General features: G+C 38.6%; 2 protein-coding genes across 2 annotated transcripts; both read left to right on the top strand.

The window, feature by feature from the left end:
• LOC107611306 lies at positions 5551 to 9266 on the top strand. The gene is made up of 3 exons (XM_016313251.2): positions 5551 to 6020; positions 6312 to 8494; positions 8730 to 9266. Exons 2-3 carry the CDS (start codon positions 7457 to 7459, stop codon positions 9264 to 9266), a joined length of 1575 nt encoding a protein of 524 aa, XP_016168737.2. The 5' UTR covers positions 5551 to 6020; positions 6312 to 7456.
• Positions 8812 to 10220, top strand: LOC107611305. The gene is made up of 2 exons (XM_021109651.1): positions 8812 to 9842; positions 9924 to 10220. The coding sequence occupies exons 1-2, from the start codon at positions 9294 to 9296 to the stop codon at positions 10140 to 10142; spliced, it is 768 nt and encodes a 255-aa protein (XP_020965310.1). The 5' UTR covers positions 8812 to 9293; the 3' UTR covers positions 10143 to 10220.

Below are 11810 nucleotides of genomic sequence, written 5' to 3'. Positions count from 1 at the left end.
TGAGATTATACCTCAAGAACTCTACAAGGTGGCTGACAAGTCCTCCACTTTGGCAAGGTTAACCTTTCCTCACCTCATTTGTCACCTCTGTAATTTGGCTGAGATTGTCATAGAGGGAGACATCCTCATTGAAAAGGACAAGCCCATCACTAAAAAGAGGATGGAGCAAACAAGAGAGCCCACTCATGGACCTCAACAAGAGCATGAGGAAATTCCTCATCATGAAATCCCTGAGATGCCTCAAGGGATGTACTTTCCTCCACAAAACTATTGGGAGCAAATTAACACCTCCCTAGGCGAATTAAGTTCCAACATGGGACAACTAAGGGTGGAGCACCAAGAGCACTCCATCATTCTCCATGAGATTAGAGAAGATCAAAGAGCTATGAGGGAGGAGCAACAAAGGCAAGGAAGAGACATAGAGGAGCTCAAGAGCAACATTGGTTCTTCAAGAGGAAGAAGACGCCACCCTCACTAAGGTGGACCCGTTCCTTAATCTCCTTGTCTATTTATTTTTTTCGTTCTCTATGCTTTATGTTTATTTATGTTTGTGTCTTTATTACATGATCATTAGTGTCTAATGTCTATGCCTTAAAGTTATGAATGTCCTATGAATCTATCACCTTTCTTAAATAAAAAATTGTTCTAAATGCAAAAGAACAAGAAGTACATGAATTTCTTGAAAGAATGATGAAAAAGGAGAAATGTTATTGATAATCTGAAAAATCATAAAATTGATTCTTGAAGCAAGAAAAAGTAGTGAATACAAAGCTTGCAAAAAAAATGGCGAAAAATAAAAGAAAAAGAAAGAAAAAGAAAAAGCAAGCAGAAAAAGCCAGTAACCCTTTAATCCAAAAGGCAAGGAAAAAATAAAAAGGATCCAAGGCTTTGAGCATTAATGGATAGGAGGGCCTAAAGGAATAAAATCCTGGCCTAAGCGGATAAACAAAGCTGTCCCTAACCATGTGCTTGTGGCGTGAAGGTGTCAAGTGAAGAGCTTGAGAATGAACGGTTAAAGTCGTAATCCAAAGCAAAAAGAGTGTGCCTAAGAATCCTGGACACCTCTAATTGGGGACTCTAGCAAAGCTGAGTCACAATCTGAAAAGGTTCACCCAGTTATGTGTCTGTGGCATTTATGTATCCGGTGGTAATACTGGAAAACAAAGTGCTTAGGGCCACGGCCAAGACTCATAAAGTAGCTGTGTTCAAGAATCAACATACTGAACTAGGAGAATCAATAACACTATCCAAATTCTGAGTTCCTGTAGATGCCAATCATTTTGAACTTCAAAGGATAAAGTGAGATGCCAAAACTGTTCAGAGGCAAAAAGCTACTAGTCCCGCTCATCTAATTGGAGCTAAGTTTCATTGATATTTTGGAATTTATAGTATATTCTCTTCTTTTTATCCTATTTGATTTTCAGTTCCTTGGAGACAAGCAACAATTTAAGTTTGGTGTTGTGATGAGCGGATAATTTATACGCTTTTTGGCATTGTTTTTAGGTAGTTTTTAGTAGGATCTAGCTACTTTTTAGTATATTTTTATTAGTTTTCAAGCAAAATTCACATTTCTGGACTTTACTATGAGTTTGTGTACTTTTCTGTTATTTCAGATATTTTCTGGCTGAAATTGAGGGACCTGAGCAAAAATCTAATTCAGAGGCTGAAAAAGGACTGCAGATGCTGTTAGATTTTGACCTCCCTACACTCGAAATTGATTTTCTGGAGCTACAGAAACCCAATTGGCACGCTCTCAATTGCGTTGGAAAGTAGACATCCTGGGCTTTCCAACAATATATAATAGTCCATACTTTGCCCGAGTTTTGATAATGTAAACTGTCGTTTGAACGCCCACTTTCTACCCTATTCTAGCATTAAACGCCAGAACTGGTATAAAAGCGGGAGTTAAACACCCAAACTGGCACCAAAGCTGGCGTTTAACTCCAAGAAAAGTCTTTACATGTGAAAGCTTCAATGCTCAGCCCAAGCACACACCAAGTGGGCCCGGAAGTGGATTTCTGCATCATTTACTCAATTCTGTTAACCCTAGCTACTAGTTTAGTATAAAAACTACTTTTAGAGATTTATTTTATGTCTTTTGGACCATCTTTGATCAGTTATATGCTATCATATATCATATTGTACACGTTTGGAGGTATGGCCGACCTTCATTACTTATGTATTTTCAACGGTGGAGTTTCTACACCCCATAGATTAAGGTGTGGAGCTCTGCTGTTCTTCATGAATTAATGCAAAGTACTATTGTTTTTCTATTCAATTCAAGCTTATTCTTATTCCAAGATATTCACTCGTACTTCAACCTGATGAATGTGATGATCCGTGACACTCATCATCATTCTCACCTATAAACGCGTGCCTGACAACCACTTCCGTTCTATCTGCAATAGCTTGAGTGTGTATCTCTTAGCCTCCATTCCGAAAGATCGGAGTCTTCATGGTATAAGCTAGAATCAATTGGCAGCATTCTTGAGATACGGAAAGTCTAAACCTTGTCTGTGGTATTCCGAGTAGGATCTGGGATGGGATGATTGTGACGAGCTTCAAACTCGTGAATGTTGGGCGGAGTGACAGACGCAAAAGGATCAATGAATCCTATTCCAACATGAGTGAGAACCGACAGATGATTAGCCGTGCAGTGACAGCGCATTTGGACCATTTTCACTAAGAAGATGGACGGTAGCCATTGAATCTGCCTAAGAACCGACAGATGATTAGCCATTTTAATTATCAAAACTTCATAACCATTTGAATCTGCCTGACTGAGATTTACAAGATGACCATAGCTTGCTTCAAGCCGACAATCTCCGTGGGATCGACCCTTACTCACATAAGGTTTATTACTTGGACGACTCAGTGCACTTGCTGGTTAGTTGTTCGGAGTTGTGAAAAGGAATTGAGATTATGAACGTGCATACCAAGTTTTTGGCGCCGTTGAGATCACAATTTCGTGCACCAATGCACCATTCGAGTAAGAAGAAGAAAATAGAGGTTATGTGTCTCTGTTGTAAATCAAAGGTCACAATTGAAACTTTGGGCCAAATAATGGATCAATGGTTCAGATTTTTGAAGTCAAAGAAAAAAGAAGAAAGAGAAGCAACTAAGTCAGGATTCAAGCCAACTCTAATCACTGTTGCTGTCCCATCTCTCCTCTGCGTCGCTAATCTGAATTTTGGGAAAGAAGAACAAAGTCAAAGATGTTCAACCAAACTCAAGTTTTGGAAGCTTGACTCTTATTTAAAAGGGTAAACGACCATAAATTAAATCAAGGAGAGTGAGCACACTGTTTAGGTCTTCATAGCTTTCAAGCTAAACCTTCTTCTCCTTCATGGTTTTACATTGAATTTTCTGTTTTTTAGTTTTATCTTTCTTTATTTCTTATCAATGGAAAAAGGCATTGTGTGAGATATTAGTAAAAGTCATTAAGAGAAAAAGCAAAGAAAATAATCTTGGAGAAAAGCCAGAAATTATTTCCAACTCTTTTGTATGTATTTCTATTTTGTATTTATGATTCTGAGAGGATTTCTTTGTTAAGTTGAGTGAGCACTTAGTGGTTGAAAGTCTAGAGAGTGAGCCTAGCCAAATCAAGCTTGGGTAGAATGCTTGGGAATTGGTGTATATAATCTTTGAGAAAGATAGTGAAAATTCCACCATAGTTATGGTGGAGACTGGATGTAGGCCACATTGCACAAGGTGGTTGAACCAGGATATATGGCTGTGTCATTTTCTCTTCTCTGTTCTATTTCTGTTTTTCATTCAGTAAGAAACAAAATGAAATTGTCTCCTGTTTAATTAATCTATCTCACAGAAATCACAACAGGCGGATTCTAAAGTAACTTGCTTGCTCTGTTCCTGATCAATCGTTAAGAGACAAAACTAAATTGTCTCCTATATTATCACTTTGCATACTCAATAGCAACTCTAATCTAAGTTCAGTTTGAGGTTAAAAAAAATACAAGTTTAAAAGAACCCATAGATTCAACCTCCCTTCTCTAGACCATTGATAACCTTCAGCATTTACACTAGGATATGAAGTTTTCTCTTGGGCATCAAAGAAACAAGAAACTGTGCCTCAATCATCTGCTGAAGCCGAGTATCCTGTAACTGCAAATGCTACTAGTTAAGTAATATGGCTAAGAAAAATATTCGAAGACATAGGTGAGAAACAAGAAGACCTAACAACTATATTGTGCAACAGCAAATCAACAATAGCAATGACAAACAATCCACTCCATCATAGTAGGATCAATCATATAGCTATCAAGTATAATTTAATACGAGATGCTATATTGGAGAAAAAGTTAAAGATCGAATATTGCAACATAGATGAGCAACTAGCTGATATCTTCACTAAGGCGCTACCAAAATCAAAGTTTGAACTATTTCAAAAGATGCTCGTTGTGCATCAAAAAAGAGTATTAATAATGCTACACATTTATAGAACTCTCTAGATTTCTCATCATCTTGTTTTTGTAAGATTAAATATCTAGGTATTATGATTGAGAAGTTAGAAACTAAATAAATAAATCAAGCAACTATCTAAAAATATCTAAGAAGGTAGTATTTAAAAATATCTAAAAAGAAATTATCTAAAAATTTCAAACACTAATTTGATAAGTCTATAAATAAGCCATTATAGAGTTGATTGTAATTAACTAAACACATGAAGTCTCAAATATTTTTGTACTTTTTCTATAATTTATAATATAACTATCGAATTTCTCTAACATTAATCTAAATGACTCCTCCATCAAAACTATCCCTTCCATTTTTGCTACGACATTCCATAATCTACTAAATCAACTTCAATAATATACAAATGAGTTCGAGAAGCTTGAGTTAGCTTGGTAGGTCAGTTATTGATAATCTTGCATTCTTATTTCAATAATAGTATATTATTAACTTAAAAGAGAACTCTTTCAAAATAGCAATTCTAGTTCCTCAATAACACACTCTAGTTTCAACTTATTGGCAAACAATATGTTCAATTCCAGCATCAAAGAAAGTGGTTCAACAAAATGAAAGATCACATCACTTAGATTCCTATAGTTTCTACATTAAATCAGTGACTGAAAGATTTTCAATGAGAGAATAACATATTTTCTTAAATTGAAAAAGGATGAGAATGCAAAAGGTTGAGGTAGCAAGACAGAGAGAAAGCGTGAGCAGGTTTTGTTGATTGTATATAGCAAAAGGGAATTAGTTATGAGTGTAGGTGTTCAAACATTGGAAATGACGATGTGCTTATCTGAATATTGATCTTTGCAATTTTGCAATCATTGAACAAATTTGTTCATGTTTCTAGTATTATTATTGAACAAGCCTGATGTTTCACAAAATTAACAACTTCCCAGATGAGTTCATCAATTTAAAACTAAAACATATTTTAAAGTGGAATCAGCTAATGCAAATGAAATGCAACTAAAATAGATTGATTGATGAGAACGTGAAAGTGAACATGATGAACCATGAAGTGGCTAAGACTAATGATAGATAAAATATCAAACAAATAACACTATAATAAGGGTTAATACTCAAAATAGTCCCTGAAAGATCACCCGATCTTCATTTTCGTCCCCGAATATTTTTTTTAATCAAATTAGTCCCCGAAAGATTTAATTTAAACCACGTTCGTCCTTCCATTAGGTCATTGACGTCGCTGTTAAAAACTGCTGACGTGGACTGTGACGTGGCTGCCCACCCCAATCAAACGACGCCGTTTGGTCACTCCAGCGTGTCGCAATGAAACGCTTGCGTTTTGAGGGGATAGTGAAACGTTTTTCACTGTGTCTTTGGTCTCTAACCTCAGTTGTTCTTCTTCATACTAAGCTTGAGTCTCTGTTTCTCTACCCCCTAAGCAAGCAACAGGAAGACGAAGAAGACTGCCCCATTGAACGCAACCGTTGGAGTAGGCGTGGAGCATTGTTGGTGCGTCTACTCTGGAGCCTGGTGGGAAACCTGAAGGCAAGAACAGAGCGTTGTTTCTGCGTTCGAAGTAAGAGGTAAACTTTTTTGTATGTTGCCAAAACCCTCTGGTAAAACTGTATAAAACCGTAGTTTCCACATTATTTGATTGAGTGATCGTTAATAATCTGTTACTGAATAGGGTGTAGGGTTTCATTCCAGGGTTGGATTTATGAATGGGTGAATGCGTAAATTAGGAAAGACTCTGTATTGTTGGCTTAGGAAAAGTGTTAACTATGGCTTGTGTTAATGGAGTAATGGTTAGTGGTTTAGGGTCTGTGTTGGTGATGATTTAGTGTTTTTCATGTTCCTTTTTAATTTTTGTATAGGGTTTGGAGGCCTTGCACTTCTAAGATGGAGGGTCCTCCGATAACGTTCATTTTTCATCATGGTGGAAGCTTTAAAAATGATGAGAAAGGAAGTAGAATCTACGAACCAGATAATACGGAAGTGTTAGTGGGGGTGGATGGGGATACGTTGGATGTGTTTTTTGTTAAAGGATACTATAAATAACTGGGATATGCTGGGGGGGTTTATGTTGGTAGAAGGTTCCTTGGCTGTCGCTTGAGAAAGGGCTGAGGAAGTTGGAGACTGATAAAGACTTGCTGAAACTGTGTAAGACCTGTAGGAGGAATCACAATGTGATGAACACATACTTTGAACATGGAGTTTCAGAGCCACACGTGGTGGAATGCATGAGTGAGGAAGATGATGTCATTCTGGCAACCAATGCACCCTTGTTGAAGCTGCCCAGCACACAGCCTGCAATGCAAGCAAGGAAAATTGCATCCCAGTCCACAATGAGCCACTCACAAAGGGAGTCAACAAAGCCTCTGCATCCCACTCCCAAAAATAAAGCCAAAGCCACTCCCAACTCTGCTGGACCCAATCCTCACCACAAGAACATGGAATATGGTAAGCCCAAGACAAGGTCTTCCCAGCAAGCAGAGAAGCCCAAGGAAAAACCCAATTCTGAGCCCAGTGAAAAGCCCACTAAGAAGCCCATTTCTGCCCCCACCAAAAAGTGTAGTTCTCAGCCCACTCCAAAGCCTAAACCCCAGCCCAAGTTCCAACCAAGAAGCTTCTCCCAACCTGCAAATCCTAGCACAGCTGTTAAGTCAGGAAGTAGGCACCAACCTCCAAAGAAGTCAAATTATAAAAACAAGAACAACCCAACTCAGCATTGCACTAGATCTGGGAGAACTGTTAAGCCACCCCCTATTCAGGATGATAGTGACTCTCATGAGTCATATGAGAGTGCTGAGGACAGTCTATATAAACCCACCAAAGGATTGGGAGATGCCAGTGACACTGACAGTGGGGGTGAAGAGTTTGAAAGTAGAGGTATACGAAAGAATGATTTTAGAGAGAAGCACAGACCAGCTTCTTCTAGAAGGGAAGAGAAGGTTATTGACACAGATGACTCTAGCTACGAAGACATTGAAGAGGATGACCCATCAGATTCAGGTAACTGATGGTTTATAATGCGACTTATATTAATCATGTTTTTTTTATCAGACATATTAATTTGATAACTGGCCTGTGTGTTGTGATTGGATTGACAGACTCTGGAGAGGATTCTGGAATTGAGACTGAATCCGACTGTGACTCCTGGCACTCAGAAGATATGGATAAGGTCCTGGACTCTGATGAGGAGGAGCCTACTGTTTATCCACCATACAATGAAAAGGCAAAATTTGGAAATCTGAAGCTTGAGGTTAGCATGATCTTTAAGTCCAAACAACACTTCATGAATGCCACTAGAGATTATACAATACAATGGGGTAGGAATATCAATTTCATTAAAAATGATAATGTGAGAGTGAGGGCTGTATGTAAAATAGAGGGATGTCCATGGGTTGTTTATTGTGCATGTAATAAGCAGAATGGGGTATGGCAGATTAAGACACTAGTTGATGAACATAGCTGTCCTAGAAAGAGAAAGAACAGAGCTGCAACACAAGAGTGGACATTGGGTAAGCTGGTTCCTAAGCTTAGAAAGCACCCAACTATGAAGCATAGAGAGGTATACGACTGGTTTGTCAGGAAGTGCAACGTTAAGCTTAATAGGACCTGCATTACTAGGGCCTTAAAGGCAGCAAGGAAAGTAGTGGAAGGGGATGAAGTTGAACAATACGGACTGATCTGGGATTATGCTAACCAACTCTGGACCACCAACCCAGGTTCAACAGTTCAGGTTGGAGTCATTCCCATGCCTGAGAGTCCTCCACAATTTCAAAGGTTCTATGTATGTCTGGAGGCGTGTAAGAAAGGATTCAAGGCTGGGTGTAGACCGTTAATTGGCCTGGATGGAGCCTTTTGGAAGAGCTTGCATGGAGGGCAGCTGCTGACTGCTTGTGGCCAGGACGCTAACAATCACGTTTTTGTGATAGCCTATGCATTTGTGGATGTTGAGAACAGAGATAACTGGCACTGGTTTCTTGAGATATTACAGAATGATATCGGTGACTACAGGGAAAATAGTTGGGCCTTCATTTCGGATATGCAGAAGGTAAGGACCATTTTGCTGCACGAAATGATTTTTAAGGACTTATTTGAATTCATTAATTTCTTATGAGGACTTGTTTGATTTAATGAAATACGTATTTGAATTTGTTTGATTTAATGAACAAGCAATGTTTGAAATGTTTTTTTTGCAGGGATTAATCCCAGCCATGCAGGATATGATGCCAAGAGTTCACCACAGATTTTGCGTCTAGCATCTGTGGAGGAATTTTTCCAAACAGTGGGGCAGTATACAATTGAAGGAGCTGGTGTGGGAATGTGCTAGGTCTAGAACTGTTAGTGAGTTTGAAAGAAACATGAAGAGGGTGAAGGTGTTGAATGAACGAGCATGGGCTTATCTGGATAAGTGGCCGAAAGAATCATGGACGAAATCTCATTTTCGTGAAGGGCCTAAAATGGACACTATATGTAACAATGCCTGTGAATCATTTAATGCAAGGACCAAACATGATAGGGGTAAGCCTATCCTTACACTGACAGAGGAGGTTAGGAGGATCATAATGAAATCCATGATTGACAATAGGGAGAAACTGGCTAACTACCAAGGTCTTCTGCCTCCAGTGCAACAGAGCAGGCTTGAGGCAATGACAAAGCTTTCTCAGCATTGGAGCCCACAATGGAGTGGTGATCAGAATGAGGAGTTATACGAGGTTCACGGCTGGCCAACGACAATGGTTGTTGACTTAGGAAATCGAACTTGCACATGCAGATTCTGGCAATTGACAGGTATATATTCTCACCCTATATTAAGATTCTGAAGTGTACTACTCTTACACTGGAGTACTATGTCTGAGATATTAACTGCTGCCACAGGTATGCCTTGTATGCATGCCATATCCTGTATACAAGATAAGAATGATAAGAGGGCTGAGGATTACTGCCATGAGTGGTTAACCATGGAATCATACCGAAAAACGTATGCTTTCCATGTTAATCCAGTGAAGGGCCAAGAGTTATGGGAAAAAACAGGTCGTCCTGCCCCAGTTCCCGCTCCAATTAAGCCCAAACCAGGTAGACCGACAAAGAACAGAAGAAAAGACAAAGATGAGGGAGGATCTGGGTCCAAGACAAGAATGAAGAGAAAATATAACCCCATCCGATGCATGTTCTGTAGTGAGGTTGGACACAACAAGAGAACATGCCAGAAGAAGAAACAGGCTGATGCTGAAGAAGAAGCACGTTTAATGCAGCTGCAACTGGCTTTAACTAACCCTAATACAGATGTACCAAACGAGCTCCCAACTGATGCTGATGGTGCAACTCTACATAATCCTCTCCCTTTGTCTGTTTCCCCACCACCAAAGCGGTCAAATGCAGCCACTGAAACAACACCGGTTTGCTTTACTGCTTTAACTTCAATTTCATTTCACTACAGCTGTTTAGTTTCTCAGTTTGGTGTTTACTATGTCATGCAGGCTAAAATGAGGGGAAGACCACCAAAGGTTCAAGTTTGTAAGGGAAAAGGGAAAAGAGCTGCCTCTCCCCACTCTGCTCCACCAACTGCAATAGCTCCAATTTCTGCTGGAACAATCAGAGGATCTAGTGCTGCGACAACCAAGAAGCTTGCGAGTTTTATGATCTTCGTCCCGACTCCAGGGTTCAAACGGCCTAGGAAGAAAGACGACGCCATCTGAAGCACATCCATCTAAACATATGCAACCTTTTTTTTTTGTTCTAGGCTCTAGACTAAGAAAGACATGTTTATGTTTCTGTTAAACAATATCTAGAATCAATGTTTTGTAATGACTCTATTGGGTGCATGTTATGCCTTGGTATGAAGTGTTTCTGTTGAATCACTTTTAGGAATTCTACTACCTTTTGTTATGACACTTTATATTAAGAAATTTAAGGAACTTTATTATCTTGTTATGTGTCTGGTTTGCCATTTGCTTCTTTACATTTTATCTTTTCACCACAGGTTATCCAAAAACCAAATTTCCATTGATAAACTCTAGTTTCATATTAGAATACTTTAGCTAGGGTACTGGAAACAACAAAATCAGCCCTACTTGTACATATATGAGATGCAAAGTAACACTCCTACTAACATGACTAGCATCACAATAGTGAACATGAAGCACAATAACATTCTGTGTGCTCTAACTTCTGCTTCTAAACTACCTATTCTCCATGCTAACTTAACCTTCCAATCTTCATAGTCAATGTCCAATTCTCCTTCCATTTCTGGGACACCCCTGGAACCCTCTGCAACAGCTACATCTTCATTTTCTTCCACCCATTTAAAAAAATTGCAATGGTTCCCTTTCTGGAAAAATTGAACAACAGTGTAAAGCCCAGAACAAGAGTAGAAGCCAACATCATGCTATGATTCATACAAAATTAAACTCACCCGATATCTTGCACAGGTATGGAACAACCGATCTGGGTTCTTTGATGTCCCTGATTTCTTAATCAAGGTTTTTAAACCGCAGAAACAGGTTTCCTCATGGTATTGTCTTCTTCTTCGCATGGACGAGCTCGATGTATAACTACTCAGTGAGGGAGATGGAAACCCACGACCGGCCCCTCCACTTCCGCTTCCCATCATGGCGCCCAGACCAACTTCCTCCTGCAAGCACAACACCTGGGTCTACGACAACGCTCAACCAAGGCAACCGTGTTCTTCGAAGGTTGGGAATTAGGGTTTTTTAATCTCACACTTGGGGACGAAATTGATGCAACACACTAAACATATCTGGTCAGCAATACACTCACCATGCCAGGTATTAGGGTGGGCAGCCAAGTCACAGTCCACGTCAGCAGATTTCTAACGGCGACGTCACTGACCTAACGGAAGGACGAACGTGGTTTAAATTAAATCTTTCGGGGACTAATTTGATTAAAAAAAACATTCGGGGACGAAAACGAAGATCGGGTGATCTTTCAGGGACTATTTTGAGTATTAACCTACTATAATAAATATGAACTTTAACAACATTAAATTTTGTTACACTTTAAAATCGTTTTATTACATAATTTTAGATAACAACATAATTTTTACAGTATTATTGTTGAAATTTAATTTTTTATTATTTTTAGGTAACAAAATAAAATCGTTCTATTAGATTATTATAAAAAATTGTTTTATAACTGTTTTAAATGATTTTTTATTAAACAACAGTTTGTTGGAAAATACAAAGCGATTTCTTAAATCATCAATTTTCAAATATTGTTGTCAAAAATACACGTGATATTTAATTTATAAAAATCCTTTGTTAAAAATACACATAATATTTAATTCATCAAAATCTCTTACTAAAAATACATATAAAAAACATATTAATAAATTTTTTATAAATCTT

This window comes from Arachis ipaensis, chromosome B08 (assembly GCF_000816755.2).
Source record: "Arachis ipaensis cultivar K30076 chromosome B08, Araip1.1, whole genome shotgun sequence".
Classification (NCBI taxonomy): domain Eukaryota; kingdom Viridiplantae; phylum Streptophyta; class Magnoliopsida; order Fabales; family Fabaceae; genus Arachis; species Arachis ipaensis.
This window is presented reverse-complemented; position numbering and strand designations above follow the sequence as displayed.